Here is a 20,886-nt window from a genome sequence, read left to right on the forward strand (position 1 = left end):
ATCCCAGTTTAGTTCGTCCTTAGTTCTGTTTGCCATCTCCACTTTATGTTCAGTATTGTCAATAAATCACCTTCACATCTGAGTAAGTGCTGCATTTGAGTCCTCCTTTCCACTCTTCACACGGCCGCTGCCCCGGACCGTGACAGATACAAATAGCATGTGTTCTTTTCAAAAACTGGATTGTAGTAGTGTCATTGCAACTAAAAATCTCCACTTAGAATGAAAAAGTAGCATCACAGGAAGAGTAGTCCCAGGTGGGGCTGTGGGACTTGTAAATGGCAAGGACCTGGTTTAATTTTGATTCTTCACTGGAGAACATAGATTTGGTTACATAGACATTCATTTGCCACGATCTTCAGTATGTAGGCTCTCAGGAAGAGATACAGTTCAATGGATTTATCTGATGTGCTTAGTGGAAGTCAGGAGTTCTCTGACACTATAAGGCAACACAAGCTGAAAACTGTTTCATCACAGGTATAATTTCCTCTCTGTTGGCATTCCTGCTTACAAGCATCCACTGCCATTATAATGTACAAACATGAAAAGTATATTGTTAGAACAGTAAAGTCTTCATGGTATACCTCTATTTCTCTTTTGCTTGGGTGGCAGCTCTATGCTTCTGTAACTTGATCCAACAAAACTGAAGAACAACATTTTAGCCCTTTTAGATTATTTATAAAGAAAGTCTGCCACATATCCATATATGTTCCCGACTTTCCAGTAATCAGACCACACACAATGCATTAATAGGAGGACATTTTATTTTTATAAAACATTCTTATTACATAATGACCAACAAACTTTTTTTTCATTCACTCTGATTTTCCATATGGAAACTATGGCCTGCAGGCGTATAGTGTCCAACAATAAAGTCAGAGTAAAAACTGTTCATAGTCAATAAAAGTCAATAAAAACATTTCCTACGTACTGAAATAATTGCATCAAACTATATAGAAACATAGAGTGCTCAAATGCATTGTTTTATTTTAAACAGACCAGGACATACATAGAAAATAATGTAATAACATCATATAATTTTTTAACCCTCAATATCAGTAATTATTCCGTGCATGTATTTTGACATTCACCAGTTTTATATCTAAGTTTGTTATCTTATTCTTTACAAAGTAAATTTAAAATACATTTTTCACAACTATTTTTCTTCCCATTTAAATGAATACAACTTGCAAAGAACACTTCAGAAGTTATTACAATTATGTTTTTAACCCTGCCATAAAATATTTGTGGCTCATATAATACAAATCATACAATTAATATTTCAGATACATCATCTGTAGACTGTTCAGTATTTCCAGGTTTGCAGTGGAAATCATAAACAGACAATAATTTGGTGAATTACTTTTACTTTCAAACAGAGAAGATAGAAAATTAATGTCCTTTTATGAGAGCACCACCTGCTGGGCACAATAGTAAAAACACTCACAGTGTAAAAATATGGCTCTAATAATAAACACAGATGTTGGTGTCTTGCTGACACTGCTGCCTTTCCAGAGTCTAAAAATGACAGGTTTCAGCAGTCTTCTTCTTCATTGCAGCGATTTTGCATTTTGCTGCTTTGTTAAGTAAAACAACAAAAGTGGTGCTCTCTCTATCACTCGCCCATTTTTATTTTATGTTCACTTTCAAACACTGGTATGAAACTCATGTGTTCTTCTCTGTTTTACTGCTGCACTGTTTAAAGTCATCAGGCTATGATGCATTTATGCTTTTGTTTATATTTCTTAATTTCATCTTCGTGCTTTTTCTGCATTTCCTCCAATTCTTTCTTCAGTCTTTCTTCGTTGTCACTGGAGACCTTGTGCAAATCAGCATAATTATGTTTCTGTTTCTCATGCTCCTGCTTCAGATTCCTTATCTCATCATTGTATTTCTCTATCAGAGATTCAAAGTCCCTGGTGTATTTCTCTTTGAAGTCATTGATGTCTTCAGCTTGATTTCTGGCCTCGTCTTTATGTTTCTGCTTCATTTGTTTCATTTCTTCCTTGTGGTCTTTCTCTAATTCTTTTCTTTTTCTTTCCTCCTGTTCTATTCTGACACTGTATCTTTTATTCTTCTGTGATAATCTTCTTTTTCCTTTTCATATTTTTCTGTCAGCTTTTTAATTTTCACTTCTTCTGCTTCTTGTCTCGGTTTACTTTCTTGATCCCTATTGTCCCACCAGTCTTTCCTTTCCATTTCCCAGGCCTCTCTCTCTCGTCTCATTTCTTCTCTGTTTTGCTCCAGCTCTTTGATGAGCTCTTCTTTTGATTCAGATTCTATTTGCTTCTCCAAAGTTTCCAGTTTTTGTTTCCATTGTTCTCGTTGAGTTTCTTCCTGTTTTTTCTTCTTTCTCTCCTCATCTTCTCTGATTTTCTGTTCTGTCTCTCTCGCTTCTCGCTCCTGGTTAATGCGTTCCTCCATCTGTTTGAGTTGTTTCATACTCTGCTCTTTCTCAGACTCAAATTTAGAGATCTGTTCCTCCATTTCTCTTTTATTTTTTGCATTTCTTCTTCATGTTCCTTTTAAGCTCCTCCCTCTCTCTCATCATGTCTTCATCCTTCTCTTTCAGTATCCTCTCCACTTTCTTCTGTATCGCTGCCTCGGCCTCTTGGAACATCTCAGTGGTGTAGTATCCACCACCATTGTCTTTCAACATGGCTTCAATTTTCATCAGCAGGTCTGACACTTGTCTACGGTTTTTTGGATCTTTGTTGTTGAAGATGTGGTATCTGCCTCCACAGTCTTTAATCAGAGTTTTTACAAAATCAGAACAGTCTTCTTCTATGTAACTTTCAATGGATGTGTCTTCAAGCTCATCTCCTCTGGTGAAGGTAACAATGATGAAGTTTCCTGACTTCTTTCCAAAAATCTCTTTGATTATTTCACAGTTTCTTTCTCCTCCTCTGTAAATCGACCGATCTGCAGCACCAGTAAGAACACGTGAGGTCCAGGAGACAACATGCTGATACAGTTCAGAAGCTCCTGTCGAACTTCATAACTGGACAGTTTTGTGTCAAACAAGCCGGGGGTGTCGACCACAACAACAGGACATCCATCAATCTCTCCTGCGGCTTTCTGACATTCTCTGGTCACAGAAATCTGACTGACTCTGGATAAAAACACCTTTTTGCCCAAAATGGTGTTTGCAGTTGCACTTTTTCCATTGCCAGTTTTTCCAAGCAGCACCATCCTGATGGACTGTTCAGCTTGATGTGCATCATCAGATGAAGCCACACTGCTGCGTTTAACTTCCTGCAGTTCAGCTTTAAGTCTTGTTACCTTCTCCATTTGAGCTTTGGTGAACATGTCCTTTGTGAAGCATTTGGATCCTTCAGCTTTCATATTTTCCACTTCATGCAGAAGGTTCATGATGGTTTGCTTTTCTTTGATGTTAAGAACAACATATTGTCCTCTGTAAGTCTGACAGAGCTTCTGAATGTCTTTGTCTTGTCTTACAAAGTTAACAACAGCTGGATCTGTAGGATCTGAGTCCACAGTGAACAGAATCATGGTGAAGTCATTGACTCGAGAGCTGAATGTGTCCTGGATGGTCTCTAACTCTCCCTTGTCGTCATCAGTGAGGGGAGCCACAGGTAGGACCAGGATGAAGGCATGGACACCCTCAGGATCACAGAGGGAGATACACCTGAGTGATTCCTCCATCACTGCCTCCTGAGGTTTTCCATACAAGGCAGGCAGCTCCACCAGGGAAGCCCAACGTCCACACACCTCTCCCGATGTTTAACACACTCTGATGAGTTTGAGGCTGAATGAAGCTCAGTCTGACCTAAAATGGCCTTGGCTGCTGACGTCTTCCCTGCTCCTCTCCTCCCAAACAGAACCAGGTTTAAAGATGGTTTGAAGAGTTCTGATTCTATTCTTCTGATCTTTTCAGGTGGTTCTTTTATGTCTTCAGACTTTGGTCTGATGGTCTCTTCGGTGACTGTGAGGAATTTTCCTTTGAGAACATCGTGCATGAGAACAATCTTCTGCATTAACTGTCGATGATCATTTTTAAACATGTTGTAGTGTCTACCTTCACAATCTCTAAGTAGAGAATTAACTGAACGTCCCATCTTCTCCTCATCTGTGATGATGACCATTGAGTGTTTAAAGGCATCTCCATTAACACACTCAGGGTCAAACTGAGAGTTTTTCTGCTCTGCACAGTGAAATCAGAAGGTTTCACCATCAGCAGCAGAACGTTTGGTCCAGGAGGACAGAGACTCACACAGCTCTTCATCTCTTCTCTCGCTGCTTTCAGAGACGGACTTAAGAAGTCGGGAGTTTTCACTACTGTTAAAGGTTTTCCTCTCCACTCTCCATGGAAAACTTGTCTGTCTGGAGAAAATCCTGAAAAATCGTAATTTTTCTTCACAATAAAGTTACAGAGTGCTGTCTTCTTTGCTGAGTTTCCTCCAACAGCAACATGCAGAGTCCACGTCCTGTAAAGGAGCAAAGATACAAACAGGAAATTACTCTCAGACAGTCTGACTGATCCTAAAAGCCTTTTGGTCTTTCTTCACTTTTTCCATCTTCAGTAAATGCTGCTTCATGTTTTTTTGGTGGATCGTTCCTTCTGAGCACTTTAGAAGTGTCTTTATGTTAAAATATCTACAGATAGAGTTTGGGGGTTTTTTACTTACCAACAGGCTGAGGATCATTCAAAGTAACAGGAGCTTCTTTTCCTTTGTTCAGCGCTGGGTGTGCTGACAGGTCACATGTGTTCCATTGTTCATTTCTACATGCGTTCCATGTTTTCTAGTAACTCCCGAATGTTGAGGTTTTCAAGCTGCAGTGACTTGTTATTACATCGTCTGATCATTTCCTGTATAGGTTGCATGATACATGACACGATGCCGTAAACCTGGACGCCTGGGTGGTGATATCAGAACCAGTGAATGATCAAAGGAATGATCACTGAAGAAGTTCAGGACTCTGCAGAGTCTCGTTTTTTGATGCTCAGTGAAGTCTTCAGGCGGTAGAACCAGCAGGAACACATGAGGTCCAGGATCAGAGAGCCTCACACAGTTGTTCACATGTTCCTTTAATTCTCCTCTGAGATGTTTGGATGAAGCAGATCTGGAGTGTTGATGAGAACTATTTCTTTCCCTTGAATCTGTCCGCTGACTCTCACACATCGGTCCAGATCTTCCTCAGGGTTGAACTTGTTCTCTCCCAGTATAATGTTCCCCGCTGAGCTCCTCACAGACCAGCTGTTCCCCAGCAGGACAGCTCTGAGCTCAGACACTGAAACGACAGCAAAGACCAACACTGAACAAAGAATCTTTCAAAGTTAATACAAGCAGCAACAACATTATATCATAGGTTTTAATTAATCTAAATTTAATCATTTTCCACTTGTAACCACTGAGTTACTGAAAAATGCACAAAAATTGTCAGTTTGTTTAAATATGTGTTATTTTTTTCTCGTATTTATGGATCATTACTGAGCCATAATATATATTCACATGTGAGAATACAACATAAAGTTTGAGAGTTGAAAAATAAACTTAACCTCTGTTAAAAGCTCAGTTTTACATCCACAGAACTGAAGACCAATTTTTTTTTCTTGTTTGGCACAATTTTATTTCTATAATCTCTTTTGATCATCATTACCACAGGATACATCACAGTTTCAATAAATTGCACCAACAATTATACATATCTTTTTTATGGTCTAACCCATTAAAATCCCAGATCTTCCAATTCAATGCTTGGGACAAGTTAATATCACGCTTTATATGGGCAGGAGTTAGACCAGGATAAAATTAAAACCCTTCAAATCGATAAAGAACATGGCGGACTGGCCCTCCCTAACTTAAAGGAATATTACTTGGCAGCACATCTGAGAAATATTGTTTGTTGGTGTTCCCCAGCGTGGAGGACCAATGGAAACAAATTGAGTTGAGCATGGGCAAGTCTCCTCCCAAACATGACTTGGTAGAAAATCAAGGAGAGGCAACTTAAATAACCATATTGTGAAAAACACTCTTAATTTGGCCATGAAGTTGTTAACAAATTACAATCTGGGGAGCAATATTAAAATTTGTTCCCACCTGGAAGGTTAGATCCAACATACTCCGAGCAGTTAAACCTTTTCCAATCCAACCTGTGTCTGTTTGTGGAAGGGGGCACTTTTAAATCATTTTAAAAAATTGAAAACAGAATTTAATCAGGAAAATGCGGACCTGTTCAGATATCTGCAGGTACGTCATTTTTGCAATTTAGAAATAAAGGGTGCCTCCTCCCCAGTAATTGATCTTGTCAAAGTTTTTACAAATGCCTACAAATGTCTGCCCACTAAACCCATGTCTAAACTCTACGAAGGGCCACAAAAACAAAATGGCAACAACACACTATATCCATTCACTTCCGCTTATCCTTTTCAGGGTCGCGGGCAGTGCTGGAGCCTATCCCAGCTGTCATAAAGGCAGCTTAAGAAGCTTAAGAAGGCTTAAGAAGGATCCTGTCCGAGTGGACTTTCTTCCTACGTTTAAAAGGTCACCTTTTCTACAACGTTGGACTAAATGGCATAAATACAAGCAGAGCCTTGAAGATTCTGTGACTTAATTCAGCTAATATATCTCTTTATTTGTATGATGCCTGGAGCAGTGCCCCAATTTGTTCCTCTTTTGTTTTTGTTTGGGTTTTTTTTTGTTTCTTTTTTGTGTTTTTTGTTATATTCTTGTCACAATGAAAATTTAAATAAGTACGTTGTTTGGGTTTTTAAAGTAAAGCAACACTACTTTTATAAAGCTATTTGTAGTAAAAAGATATCATTGAAAAGGTGTACATTCCCAAAATAAACCCAGATGGGTTCAATTCATTATAAACTCATAACTGATCCCTTTATTTGTTTAAAAATAAAGGCTACTGTCATGGTCCTGCGACCCATGACTTGGTGACTTTGTGTTTGTGTTCTTTATTGTTATTACTTTCATTATTATTCACTGGGCTGTTTTGGGATTGGTTTGTGTTTTGGGATTTTAGATACTGGGTTTTGGGTTTGTGCTCCCTCTATTGGGTCCCTGGTGTCAGTGTTCCCTGTCTCGTCAGGTTAACCAGGTCAGCTGTGTCTCCCACCTGTGTGTGATTTCCCAGTGTCTCTCTGTGTACTTATAGTGTGTGTTTTCCTCTGCTCCTCGTCGCGTCGTCTGTATTCATACCTTGTGAAATCCCCTGCGTGCTCTCCCTGCTGTTCTCCCTGCTGTTCTCCCTTCATGTTCAGGTTTGCCACTCCTCTGTGTAGTTTATCCCAGTTTAGTTCGTCCTTAGTTCTGTTTGCCATCTCCACTTTATGTTCAGTATTGTCAATAAATCACCTTCACATCTGAGTAAGTGCTGCATTTGAGTCCTCCTTTCCACTCTTCACACGGCCGCTGCCCCGGACCGTGACAGATACAAATAGCATGTGTTCTTTTCAAAAACTGGATTGTAGTAGTGTCATTGCAACTAAAAATCTCCACTTAGAATGAAAAAGTAGCATCACAGGAAGAGTAGTCCCAGGTGGGGCTGTGGGACTTGTAAATGGCAAGGACCTGGTTTAATTTTGATTCTTCACTGGAGAACATAGATTTGGTTACATAGACATTCATTTGCCACGATCTTCAGTATGTAGGCTCTCAGGAAGAGATACAGTTCAATGGATTTATCTGATGTGCTTAGTGGAAGTCAGGAGTTCTCTGACACTATAAGGCAACACAAGCTGAAAACTGTTTCATCACAGGTATAATTTCCTCTCTGTTGGCATTCCTGCTTACAAGCATCCACTGCCATTATAATGTACAAACATGAAAAGTATATTGTTAGAACAGTAAAGTCTTCATGGTATACCTCTATTTCTCTTTTGCTTGGGTGGCAGCTCTATGCTTCTGTAACTTGATCCAACAAAACTGAAGAACAACATTTTAGCCCTTTTAGATTATTTATAAAGAAAGTCTGCCACATATCCATATATGTTCCCGACTTTCCAGTAATCAGACCACACACAATGCATTAATAGGAGGACATTTATTTTTTATTAAAACATTCTTATTACATAATGACCAACAAACTTTTTTTTCATTCACTCTGATTTTCCATATGGAAACTATGGCCTGCAGGCGTATAGTGTCCAACAATAAAGTCAGAGTAAAAACTGTTCATAGTCAATAAAAGTCAATAAAAACATTTCCTACGTACTGAAATAATTGCATCAAACTATATAGAAACATAGAGTGCTCAAATGCATTGTTTTATTTTAAAACAGACCAGGACATACATAGAAAATAATGTAATAACATCATATAATTTTTTAACCCTCAATATCAGTAATTATTCCGTGCATGTATTTTGACATTCACCAGTTTTATATCTAAGTTTGTTATCTTATTCTTTACAAAGTAAATTTAAAATACATTTTTCACAACTATTTTTCTTCCCATTTAAATGAATACAACTTGCAAAGAACACTTCAGAAGTTATTACAATTATGTTTTTAACCCTGCCATAAAATATTTGTGGCTCATATAATACAAATCATACAATTAATATTTCAGATACATCATCTGTAGACTGTTCAGTATTTCCAGGTTTGCAGTGGAAATCATAAACAGACAATAATTTGGTGAATTACTTTTACTTTCAAACAGAGAAGATAGAAAATTAATGTCCTTTTATGAGAGCACCACCTGCTGGGCACAATAGTAAAAAACACTCACAGTGTAAAAATATGGCTCTAATAATAAACACAGATGTTGGTGTCTTGCTGACACTGCTGCCTTTCCAGAGTCTAAAAATGACAGGTTTCAGCAGTCTTCTTCTTCATTGCAGCGATTTTGCATTTTGCTGCTTTGTTAAGTAAAACAACAAAAGTGGTGCTCTCTCTATCACTCGCCCATTTTTATTTTATGTTCACTTTCAACAACTGGTATGAAACTCATGTGTTCTTCTCTGTTTTACTGCTGCACTGTTTAAAGTCATCAGGCTATGATGCATTTATGCTTTTGTTTATATTTCTTAATTTCATCTTCGTGCTTTTTCTGCATTTCCTCCAATTCTTTCTTCAGTCTTTCTTCGTTGTCACTGGAGACCTTGTGCAAATCAGCATAATTATGTTTCTGTTTCTCATGCTCCTGCTTCAGATTCCTTATCTCATCATTGTATTTCTCTATCAGAGATTCAAAGTCCCTGGTGTATTTCTCTTTGAAGTCATTGATGTCTTCAGCTTGATTTCTGGCCTCGTCTTTATGTTTCTGCTTCATTTGTTTCATTTCTTCCTTGTGGTCTTTCTCTAATTCTTTTCTTTTTCTTTCCTCCTGTTCTATTCTGACACTGTAATCTTTTATTCTTCTGTGATAATCTTCTTTTTCCTTTTCATATTTTTCTGTCAGCTTTTTAATTTTCACTTCTTCTGCTTCTTGTCTCGGTTTACTTTCTTGATCCCTATTGTCCCACCAGTCTTTCCTTTCCATTTCCCAGGCCTCTCTCTCTCGTCTCATTTCTTCTCTGTTTTGCTCCAGCTCTTTGATGAGCTCTTCTTTTGATTCAGATTCTATTTGCTTCTCCAAAGTTTCCAGTTTTTGTTTCCATTGTTCTCGTTGAGTTTCTTCCTGTTTTTTCTTCTTTCTCTCCTCATCTTCTCTGATTTTCTGTTCTGTCTCTCTCGCTTCTCGCTCCTGGTTAATGCGTTCCTCCATCTGTTTGAGTTGTTTCATACTCTGCTCTTTCTCAGACTCAAATTTAGAGATCTGTTCCTCCATTTCTCTTTTTATTTTTTGCATTTCTTCTTCATGTTTCCTTTTAAGCTCCTCCCTCTCTCTCATCATGTCTTCATCCTTCTCTTTCAGTATCCTCTCCACTTTCTTCTGTATCGCTGCCTCGGCCTCTTGGAACATCTCAGTGGTGTAGTATCCACCACCATTGTCTTTCAACATGGCTTCAATTTTCATCAGCAGGTCTGACACTTGTCTACGGTTTTTTGGATCTTTGTTGTTGAAGATGTGGTATCTGCCTCCACAGTCTTTAATCAGAGTTTTTACAAAATCAGAACAGTCTTCTTCTATGTAACTTTCAATGGATGTGTCTTCAAGCTCATCTCCTCTGGTGAAGGTAACAATGATGAAGTTTCCTGACTTCTTTCCAAAAATCTCTTTGATTATTTTCACAGTTTCTTTCTCCTCCTCTGTAAATCGACCGATCTGCAGCACCAGTAAGAACACGTGAGGTCCAGGAGACAACATGCTGATACAGTTCAGAAGCTCCTGTCGAACTTCATAACTGGACAGTTTTGTGTCAAACAAGCCGGGGGTGTCGACCACAACAACAGGACATCCATCAATCTCTCCTGCGGCTTTCTGACATTCTCTGGTCACAGAAATCTGACTGACTCTGGATAAAAACACCTTTTTGCCCAAAATGGTGTTTGCAGTTGCACTTTTTCCATTGCCAGTTTTTCCAAGCAGCACCATCCTGATGGACTGTTCAGCTTGATGTGCATCATCAGATGAAGCCACACTGCTGCGTTTAACTTCTTGCAGTTCAGCTTTAAGTCTTGTTACCTTCTCCATTTGAGCTTTGGTGAACATGTCCTTTGTGAAGCATTTGGATCCTTCAGCTTTCATATTTTCCACTTCATGCAGAAGGTTCATGATGGTTTGCTTTTCTTTGATGTTAAGAACAACATATCGTCCTCTGTAAGTCTGACAGAGCTTCTGAATGTCTTTGTCTTGTCTTACAAAGTTAACAACAGCTGGATCTGTAGGATCTGAGTCCACAGTGAACAGAATCATGGTGAAGTCATTGACTCGAGAGCTGAATGTGTCCTGGATGGTCTCTAACTCTCCCTTGTCTTCATCAGTGAGGGGAGCCACAGGTAGGACCAGGATGAAGGCATGGACACCCTCAGGATCACAGAGGGAGATACACCTGAGTGATTCCTCCATCACTGCCTCCTGAGGTTTTCCATACAAGGCAGGCAGCTCCACCAGGGAAGCCCAACGTCCACACACCTCTCCCTGATGTTTAACACACTCTGATGAGTTGGAGGCTGAATGAAGCTCAGTCTGACCTAAAATGGCCTTGGCTGCTGACGTCTTCCCTGCTCCTCTCCTCCCAAACAGAACCAGGTTTAAAGATGGTTTGAAGAGTTCTGATTCTATTCTTCTGATCTTTTCAGGTGGTTCTTTTATGTCTTCAGACTTTGGTCTGATGGTCTCTTCGGTGACTGTGAGGAATTTTCCTTTGAGAACATCGTGCATGAGAACAATCTTCTGCATTAACTGTCGATGATCATTTTTAAACATGTTGTAGTGTCTACCTTCACAATCTCTAAGTAGAGAATTAACTGAACGTCCCATCTTCTCCTCATCTGTGATGATGACCATTGAGTGTTTAAAGGCATCTCCATTAAACACACTCAGGGTCAAACTGAGAGTTTTTCTGCTCTGCACAGTGAAATCAGAAGGTTTCACCATCAGCAGCAGAACGTTTGGTCCAGGAGGACAGAGACTCACACAGCTCTTCATCTCTTCTCTCGCTGCTTTCAGAGACGGACTTAAGAAGTCGGGAGTTTTCACTACTGTTAAAGGTTTTCCTCTCCACTCTCCATGGAAAACTTGTCTGTCTGGAGAAAATCCTGAAAAATCGTAATTTTTCTTCACAATAAAGTTACAGAGTGCTGTCTTCTTTGCTGAGTTTCCTCCAAACAGCAACATGCAGAGTCCACGTCCTGTAAAGGAGCAAAGATACAAACAGGAAATTACTCTCAGACAGTCTGACTGATCCTAAAAGCCTTTTGGTCTTTCTTCACTTTTTCCATCTTCAGTAAATGCTGCTTCATGTTTTTGGTGGATCGTTCCTTCTGAGCACTTTAGAAAGTGTCTTTATGTTAAAATATCTACAGATAGAGTTTGGGGTTTTTTACTTACCAACAGGCTGAGGATCATTCAAAGTAACAGGAGCTTCTTTTCTTTGTTCAGCGCTGGTGTGCTGACAGGTCACATGTGTTCCATTGTTCATTTCTACAATGCGTTCCATGTTTTCTAGTAACTCCCGAATGTTGAGGTTTTCAAGCTGCAGTGACTTGTTATTATATCGTCTGATCATTTCCTGTATAGGTGCATGATACATGACACGATGCCGTAAACCTGGACGCCTGGGTGGTGATATCAGAACCAGTGAATGATCAAAGGAATGATCACTGAAGAAGTTCAGGACTCTGCAGAGTCTCGTTTTTTGATGCTCAGTGAAGTCTTCAGGCTGTAGAACCAGCAGGAACACATGAGGTCCAGGATCAGAGAGCCTCACACAGTTGTTCACATGTTCCTTTAATTTCTCCTCTGAGATGTTTGGATGAAGCAGATCTGGAGTGTTGATGAGAACTATTTCTTTCCCTTGAATCTGTCCGCTGACTCTCACACATCGGTCCAGATCTTCCTCAGGGTTGAACTTGTTCTCTCCCAGTATAATGTTCCCCGCTGAGCTCCTCACAGACCAGCTGTTCCCCAGCAGGACAGCTCTGAGCTCAGACACTGAAACGACAGCAAAGACCAACACTGAACAAAGAATCTTTCAAAGTTAATACAAGCAGCAACAACATTATATCATAGGTTTTAATTAATCTAAATTTAATCATTTTCCACTTGTAACCACTGAGTTACTGAAAAATGCACAAAAATTGTCAGTTTGTTTAAATATGTGTTATTTTTTTCTCGTATTTATGGATCATTACTGAGCCATAAATATATATTCACATGTGAGAATACAACATAAAGTTTGAGAGTTGAAAAATAAACTTAACCTCTGTTAAAAGCTCAGTTTTACATCCACAGAACCTGAAGACCAATTTTTTTTTCTTGTTTGGCACAATTTTATTTCTATAATCTCTTTTGATCATCATTACCACAGGATACATCACAGTTTCAATAAATTGCACCAACTTCATGTCTGTGGCATAGAGCTACACAAACACTGGTATCCTGAATGTTTGATCTGTTAACATGAAGTTAAGGAGACATTTGCTGTAACCTCTCCCAGATATGACCCCCAAAAGTTTACATAAAATAGTTTTCTTCACTTTTCTATACATTATATGAGCTCTAAATGTAAAGAGAGAAAGCAGAGTCCGTGCACTAAGAGGTTTTTCATTTTTCCAAACAGGCTTCACACTTCCTGCTATATTTTGTCTTCACCTGCTCCTGTCTAATGTCTTCCACCTTAAATTGCCCAGTTAAAGTTTGCATTAAACATAATCTTTTCTTTAAAAACTCACTGTGGGGTGGCACAAAATCGATGCTCTTCCTGCGACGTCTGGGAAAAGTGTCTTGTGGTCCTGCAAAGATAAAGAAAAACATGCATTGTGCATTGAGACGTGTTATCCTGCAATGACTACATCAGATGGAACAAAGCACTTTTAATGTCAACGGCTGACTGCATGAACAGATCACATTAGTTCTGGGAAAGATTATTAAATGTGACTTTTAATTTTCAGAAAACACATTCTGTCAAATGTTATTGGTTAAACACATTGTTAAAGCATGTTGCATGCAACACAGCAGCCTGGTTCAGCAAAGACACTCAGATGAGACCTGCTGTAAAATATTCACCTGTAGTCACATCGTTTATCCTCTAATAATCACGTTTTCTTCATTTTTTTCACATTTCTCCAAACAGGAGAAACCAAGAAACAATTAAATTATTGTCAAAAAGTGCTTGTAGAGGGAGGTAACTCACAGGTACTGCATGTAAGTGTGACAAAGTAAGACTCACCAGATGCTGCTGCCATGCTGTCATTCAGCTGCAGAACTCACTGACTGTGGAGTTAAAAGAAAAAACAACAATGACAGAGAAAACTGTTTGTTTTTCATGTTTGAACCTCTGACATCAAAGGAGTTTTGCACAGACGGTGCTGGATACAGACACTTGGATGGTTTTATGTAAATATTCACAACAAAGCGAACAAAAACTAGTCTTCAGAAGCATGACTGCCTGTAAAACATGGCAGAAAGTCCCTTTCAGACTGTTGTTCACTTTAAGGTGAATGAAAGTACTCTCAATGAATCATGTTCGGTTCTTCCAAATGAACTCTCCTTATTTGAGTCAAGAATAAAGTTGGGGGGGTTCAAACTGAAATCCAAAACTTTTCCGTTTGAGTGTCTAGTGAAGATCATCCACCCTTATTTCAGCATTTACTTAGTGGGTTATTCTCAGTGTCATTTGGCCATGTTGCTATCATTAGTCACAAAGAAACCTGATCTCTATCTTACAGACTATCTGCAGGTCAAAGATATGACTGTTTTTCAGCAATAAATACTTCATTTGTCAGTGTCTCGAAAAACTCATTTAAAGGATTTGCACATGTCATCATATACCCAACACATATAAGTTCTATAGAGTCTTGCTAATGACCTACTAATGTTCTTCAGGTGTGTTGCAGCAGAGACATTTAAAAGTTTCAGGACACCGGCCCTCGAGGACTGGAGTTTGACATCCCTGCCATAGAGCAGAAACCCACCCCAACCCCATCCCCCCTCCTTTGTGGGGTTTTCAGTCTGAGTCTCAGGATGTTTGTGTGTATTACTTCTAGTCTATGTACCCACCTTGCTTTTCTTGTGCTACAGCTCTCTGGTCACACCACCTGTTTCACGCTCTGACTCCTGGGAAGGATTTCAGTATGGCACCTGGCTGCCCTCTTGCCACCGCTTTGCACTGGATCTCTTTTAACTCAGGCCAGCCCAGCATCGCTCTCTTCAGCTCACCCGGACCTTCAGCTGCTCCTCAAAGTGTCACCAACTCTGCCTGCAACATGAGTCATATTCCTCTTTCAAATTCATTCACGCCTGGAGAAGTTTCATACCCACGCTAATCACCCACTCCTCTGTCCACAGTTACAGCTTTAGATCTCCACACTACGAGTCGTGTTCAAACAACAAGCCCCGAATCCCTCACCAAGTTTATTCCTTTGCTTAAACTTGTAAATAAAGTTTGTGAAAATTGCTCTGCTGTCTCCACAGTCACATATTGGCCCCTTTGACACTAAGCTTCTGATCTCTTATTTGTTGTGCAGTGTGTACAGTCAATCAATCAATCAATCAATCAAGGCTTTATTCGCCACGTGCAGGTTGCCCTGCAGTGAAATAGGACACCCCCCCCCCCCGACCTTACACACACAACACAGACATCACATGGGCATACAGGTCGGAGATCGGCAGCGTTACAGAAAAAAACACTGAAATATACACTACAATGGGAAAGTACAAGAGGAAAAAAAGAGACCTCTACTCATGCTGGGCTACAGGAGGACAGCATGAGAACAGGAAACAAAAAAACTCCTCTGCACAAAAAGCACATAAATGTCCACAGCACAACATTATGGAGCACGTGACCAGCAACAGGGTCGGGTGGGGGGTGAGGAGTCATCCGAAGCGAACACAGCAGCCATCCTGCCCAGCGCTACCATTCCAGCGCGGGCTCAGACCCGCCGTGTTCCCAGGAGGCAACAAGCATCGAAGGCGTTTGGAAAGGGAGGGGGATGAGTGTGTGCATATCAGTGTATATGTGTGTGTGTGTGTGTCCAGAGTCAAGCTGAGACAGTGTCCTTCGCCCTGCCAGGCTAAGTAAACAGTCTTCCAGCCAACCCAGTTGGCCTTGCATGGAATGGGAAGGAACAGACTAAACACAGTCGTTATCAGGGTGTTGTTGTTCAGCTCCAGCCTTGAGGCAGCAGCTGGCGCCAAAGGGGTATCCGCATGAAGTGATGGTGCTTTTTACTTTAGTGCGAACAGCTCATATGAATTTCAAAGCAGTTCTACAGTCCAACACTGGTCTCTCAATCTCCCATTGGAGAGCCGCGAGCTTCGCCATACTTGCGTTCTGTGATGTTGTCATTCTTGTGCTCAAGGAGCCGATTCTGCTCTTGCTCTTGACGAAGGCGGTCGCACTTTTCTCCTCTCCTCCTCCTCTCCCTTATCTTCCCTGCTTAGCCTCTTGTGTCCTTGTCTAGTTTCGTGTTTTTTGTATTACTTTTCCCTGGAATATTCTCTCACAGTCTGTTCTCTAAAACCTAAAAGAGGAATTATGGATTTGATCAACTAGTCTCTGAATGCAATTGACACCCCTTTCTCAACGACAAGTATGGGCTTGGGTGAGCCTGAGTACTGAAGATATCTACCTATTTGGAACCATGGTAACAGGGTTCTGGCTGATCGGAGCTGGCTTGGCCCTGACTTATCGCAGAATTAAGGAAGCGGAACCGGCTGTTCAAACCCCCACAAAGCTGCCCGCTGGGATTGGAACGATGGGAGAGGCGTGAGTTTCTCAAAATGGGCTCATTGAGTGCAGCACGGAGAAGATCTTGGAGAGGCTACGGCTGCTGTGGATACTCAGAATAAGATCTCTGACTGCAGACTGGATACATCTCAGGGAGGCTCACTGTCGTGTCTCAGACATTTGTGTTCACCTGTCCTGATAAAACACCTGGTCGCTGTGTCATCAAATACATGCTTAACTACATCTGCATGCACATCCAACAGCAATGTCGAGTAGCCCTGACCATCACTGCTGAGGTCATAAATAAACCTCCAGATTTGCATATACAAGAACTCTGAGAGGTCAGGTTACTCTAATATTTGCTCCCACCAAGCTTAGAGGCTTTACTTGATGAGTTTGCCTCTGTTCAAATTAAACAAGGTAACAAGAAGTCTGTGTTTATCTGTACACAGTGGATGTTATCTACTCTGTGGTCAATGTTCACTTTTTTCACACGTTATCATTTTCTTCTTTGTGCATGCTGTTACTCATCGACTCACAGGACATGATACACATCACATTTACTTTATATCTAACTGCAGGTCAAAGGTCGGCTTTATTAATATGAATGTTAGTTAATGATTTAAAAAGGCCCTTTCTGAATATTCTCTGCTCTCAGTTTTATGTTCCTAGATAATCTGAGACTAAGATTTATGAACCTTTTTAAAGATTAATACAAAAGTTTCAGATGTTGGTGCAGAAGAGAAAATTATGGCTACGGTCACAAAAATAAAAATACTTGAATACATAAAAAGAAAAATACATCAGGTTATGATGGAATAAGCACCTGATGTCATTCAAGTTGGGTTTTTTTGTTTTTTTCCTACAGACTAACAGGAGGTCATACAGGTCACAGTGAGTATTACATTACTGTTACTCAGCTGTATTCCTGTATTCATATTTATTACTCTGATGTCTGTAAACTGATGAAAAGAAGGAAAGCATCCATAACTGTGATGGCCATGAAAGCAAACTTAAAACCAGATGGGACATGACTGTCTGAAACTTTCTGAAAACCAAATGTTATTTTGACGGCTCCTGGTTATTAACATGAATAGAAGCTGCACTAATACACACAGATCTACATTTACACAGTTAATATTCTTACAGTTAAATATTATACTTTTATTATTGAATTTTTTATTGCTCCTAACATTATGGCTGCAATTAAATTCATCGTCCCTGGACTTTAGACTCTCCGCTCTTGAACAAAACTGCATCTGCCCGGCTGGATTAAAAGCGTAACTTTATTAAAATCTGAACAAATTTAAAACAGACGAGCTTTTTGACACGAAATTCAAAAAATAATTTCTCTGGATTTTTGTCTTTGAGATCAAACGTCACAAACAGAACCACAGAGATCCTGCAATCTGTGCATGAACTGATTTTAGTTCTTATTATTGATCAGATCATCCTGCAGATCTTACCTGAGCTGTGTGTCTGTGACATCACTGTGCTGGGAGCAGAATTCATAAAGTGACTCTTCAGATCTTTAAGCTAAAAACAGTCGTCTTTTGTTATTCCACACGTTTCATGCGACACCTCTTCAAAGTGAAAACTCACCTGTAACAAAGTCGTCTCAGCAGAGTGGGCGGGAGTCTCACTGCTGACATCAGCGTGACATCACTGAGACACCTGAACACCTGAGTCAATGTTTAACCTGCAACACCTCAAAGGAAACTGAGATTGAGAAATTTTACAGCTGAATAAGACCAAGGTTTCTCTTCAGTAAGCAGCCTGTAACTATGTCTGCTGGTTAATTCTTGCATTGTGAGCTGTCAGATTTTAACAGCAGAATTCAGTTTACCAGAGAATCACTGAGAGAGAGAAATGCATCAAAGTAGGTTTCTCACTGTAGCCAGGCTGACAGTCAGAGCTCTGTTGAGCCAACCATCCCTTTAACGTTAACTAGTAATGACTTCATGAACTTCTTCACAAATAACATTTTAACCATTAGAAAAAACATCACCAATAATCATCCCACAGATGTAATCTATCCATGAAGCCAGATAACACACACCAATGAGTTAAACTGCAGGAATGTCTTAAAGACATAAAGACCTGGATGGCCGCTAACTTTCTGCTTCTTCATTCAGATCAAACTGAGGTTATTGTACTCGGCCCTGAAAAGCTTAGAAATATGGTGTCTAAGCAGATTCTTACTCTGGATGGCATTACCTTGGCCTCCAGTAACGCTGTGAGGAACCTTGGAGTCATTGTTGACCAGGACATGTCCTTCAACGCACATATTAAACAAATATGTAAGACTGCTTTCTTCCATTTGTGCAACATCTCTAAAGTTAGAAATATCCTGTCTCAGAGTGACGCTGAAAAACTAGTTCATGCATTTATTACTTCCGGGCTGGACGACTGTAATTCATTATTATCAGTCCAAAAAACTCCCTGAAAAGCCTTCAGCTAATCCAAAATGCTGCAGCAAGAGTCCTGACAGGGACTAGAAAGAGAGAGCAGATTTCTCCTGTTTTGGCTTCCTGTTAAATCCAGAATTCAAAATCCTGCTCCTCACATACAAGGTCTTAAATAATCAGGCCCCATCTTATCTCAATGACCTTGTAGTACCATATCACCCTATTAGAGCACTTCGCTCTCGCTCTGCAGGCCTACTTGTTGTTCCTAGAGTATTTAAAAGTAGAATGGGAGGCAGAGCCTTCAGTTTTCAGGCCCCTCTTCTGTGGAACCAGCTTCCAGTTTGGATTCAGGAGACAGACACTATCTCTACTTTCAAGATTAGGCTTCAAACTTTCCTTTTTGCTAAAGCATATAGTTAGGGCTGGACCAGGTGACCCTGAATCCTCCCTTAGTTATGCTGCAATAGACGTAGGCTGCCGGGGGATTCCCATGATGCATTGAGTTTTTCCTCTTCCGTCACCTTTCTCACTCACTATGTGTTAACAGACCTCTCTGCATTGAATCATATCTGTTATTAACCTCTGTCTCTCTTCCACAGCATGTCTTTATCCTGTCTTCCTTCTCTCACCCCAACCAATCACAGCAGATGGCCCCGCCCCTCCCTGAGCCTGGTTCTGCTGGAGGTTTCTTCCTGTTAAAAGGGAGTTTTTCCTTCCCACTGTCGCCAAAGTGCTGCTCATAGGGGGCCATTTCTCTGCATATATTATTGTAGGGTCTACCTTACGATATAAAGCACCGTAAGCAGCTGTTGTTGTGATTTGTTGCTGTGTAAATAAAACTAAATTGAAAGTGAAAGAGCAGCAACTGTCCCAAAGGAAAGAATGAAACAAGGTCGTCAGACAGATGACTTTGTTATTAATTCAGTGTATTCGATCACTTTGCTCAGTTATCATTGAATAATGTTTACTTGCCACTGTGGTGAAACAACCTCAGAAGCAAATTATAACTCAGACATGCGCGTGCATGTGGCGCTCAGCTCCCTGGACAAACACCACAACACCCTCTGAGTGCTTCCTGCTCCACAGCAGTGTCTTCATGTCCTTGGAGGTTCATGTTGGTGCAGTGGTCCTGGATACAAGCCTCCTTATTGGCTCAGGTGTTTCTATGTGCAGTTTGCCAGGTCTGCCTGTGCCTGTCCTACTGTTGCTGAGTGTTGCTCTGATGCTCTTACACTGAAGATAACAAACTCATTCACGTACAGTAAGGTGATGATGAACTGCAGTCTTACTTTTGTCTTGATTTTAAACAACAATTTTCAGATATTTGCTTCAGTTTTTATTGCTAACATTGAACATTAATCTGTGTACTTGGTTTTATTTCTCATTGGGTGTAGTTTACCATTGTGACCACCAGATGACGCACGCTACGTGTTTAAAGTGAGTGAAAATGAAGCAGTTTTTGTCTGTGAAGGTTCTCAGTCATCCAGGTCATCGTAGTCAAAGGAGCTTGCAAAGAAAAGCGTCTGGACTTCTTTGAGTTGCTTGAAGACGTTTCACCTCTCATCCGAGAAGCTTCTTCAGGTCTAAGGTCAAATGGTGGAGAGTCCCAGATTTAAACCTAGTGGGAGTTTCCCCCCACAGAGGGACAAAAGGACCCCCTGATGATCCTCTAATCACACGAGCCAAGGTGTGAAAGCACAGTTTTTGCACAGTTTTTGCTCCTCACTTAAATACTTTGGACAGAGAGACTTATTCCAGTGTTTAAACACTCAGTTTAAACACTTGGTGCATTTTCTATCTTCTATGATCAATTAAATCTGAGTTTTGCAAATCACTGAATTTTTTTAAAAAATTTTTTTACGCTTTTGTCCTAACTTGTATGAAACCTCTGACAAAGCACTAAAACCTGCTTTGGGTTAAGTTCCTGCTGCAGTTTGTTTCCAGCATCATATTTTAAAATGACACACAAACTTTCAGAAGAATGAAAGAACACCAGGATCGGCTCTGCAGCCTCTCCTGCTCTTACTATAAATGACCAGAATATGAAATGAATACTTTGGGGCTGAAGCCGTCACATCACTGTTATTGTGGTGTTAATAGGAGCTGATGGAAATGTCAGAGGTGGAAAAGCTGCTGGTTAAACAAAAGAAAAGCCCAAAGATAAACGAAGTCAGCAGACTTTGTTTCCTCTCAGGGTGGTAATCTGTTTAATACTGGCTGATAATCCAAT

At 40.2% G+C, this 20,886-nt stretch overlaps 1 protein-coding gene and 1 pseudogene across 1 annotated transcript; both read right to left on the reverse strand.

Moving 5' to 3' along the window:
- Nucleotides 1–2,491: 2,491 nt before the first annotated feature.
- On the reverse strand, nt 2,492–4,086 carry LOC120716113 (annotated as a pseudogene).
- Nucleotides 4,087–8,945: 4,859 nt separating this feature from the next.
- On the reverse strand, nt 8,946–13,471 carry LOC120716186 (GTPase IMAP family member 8-like). Its single transcript, XM_040003621.1, has 3 exons — nt 13,253–13,471; nt 11,910–12,512; nt 8,946–11,710 (listed from the first exon to the last, which is right to left on the reverse strand). The coding sequence occupies exons 1-3, from the start codon at nt 13,332–13,334 to the stop codon at nt 8,964–8,966; spliced, it is 3,432 nt and encodes a 1,143-aa protein (XP_039859555.1). The 5' UTR covers nt 13,335–13,471; the 3' UTR covers nt 8,946–8,963.
- Nucleotides 13,472–20,886: the final 7,415 nt, after the last annotated feature.

Source organism: Simochromis diagramma, unplaced genomic scaffold (assembly GCF_900408965.1).
Source record: "Simochromis diagramma unplaced genomic scaffold, fSimDia1.1 OVJJ01000583.1, whole genome shotgun sequence".
Taxonomy (NCBI): Eukaryota; Metazoa; Chordata; class Actinopteri; order Cichliformes; family Cichlidae; genus Simochromis; species Simochromis diagramma.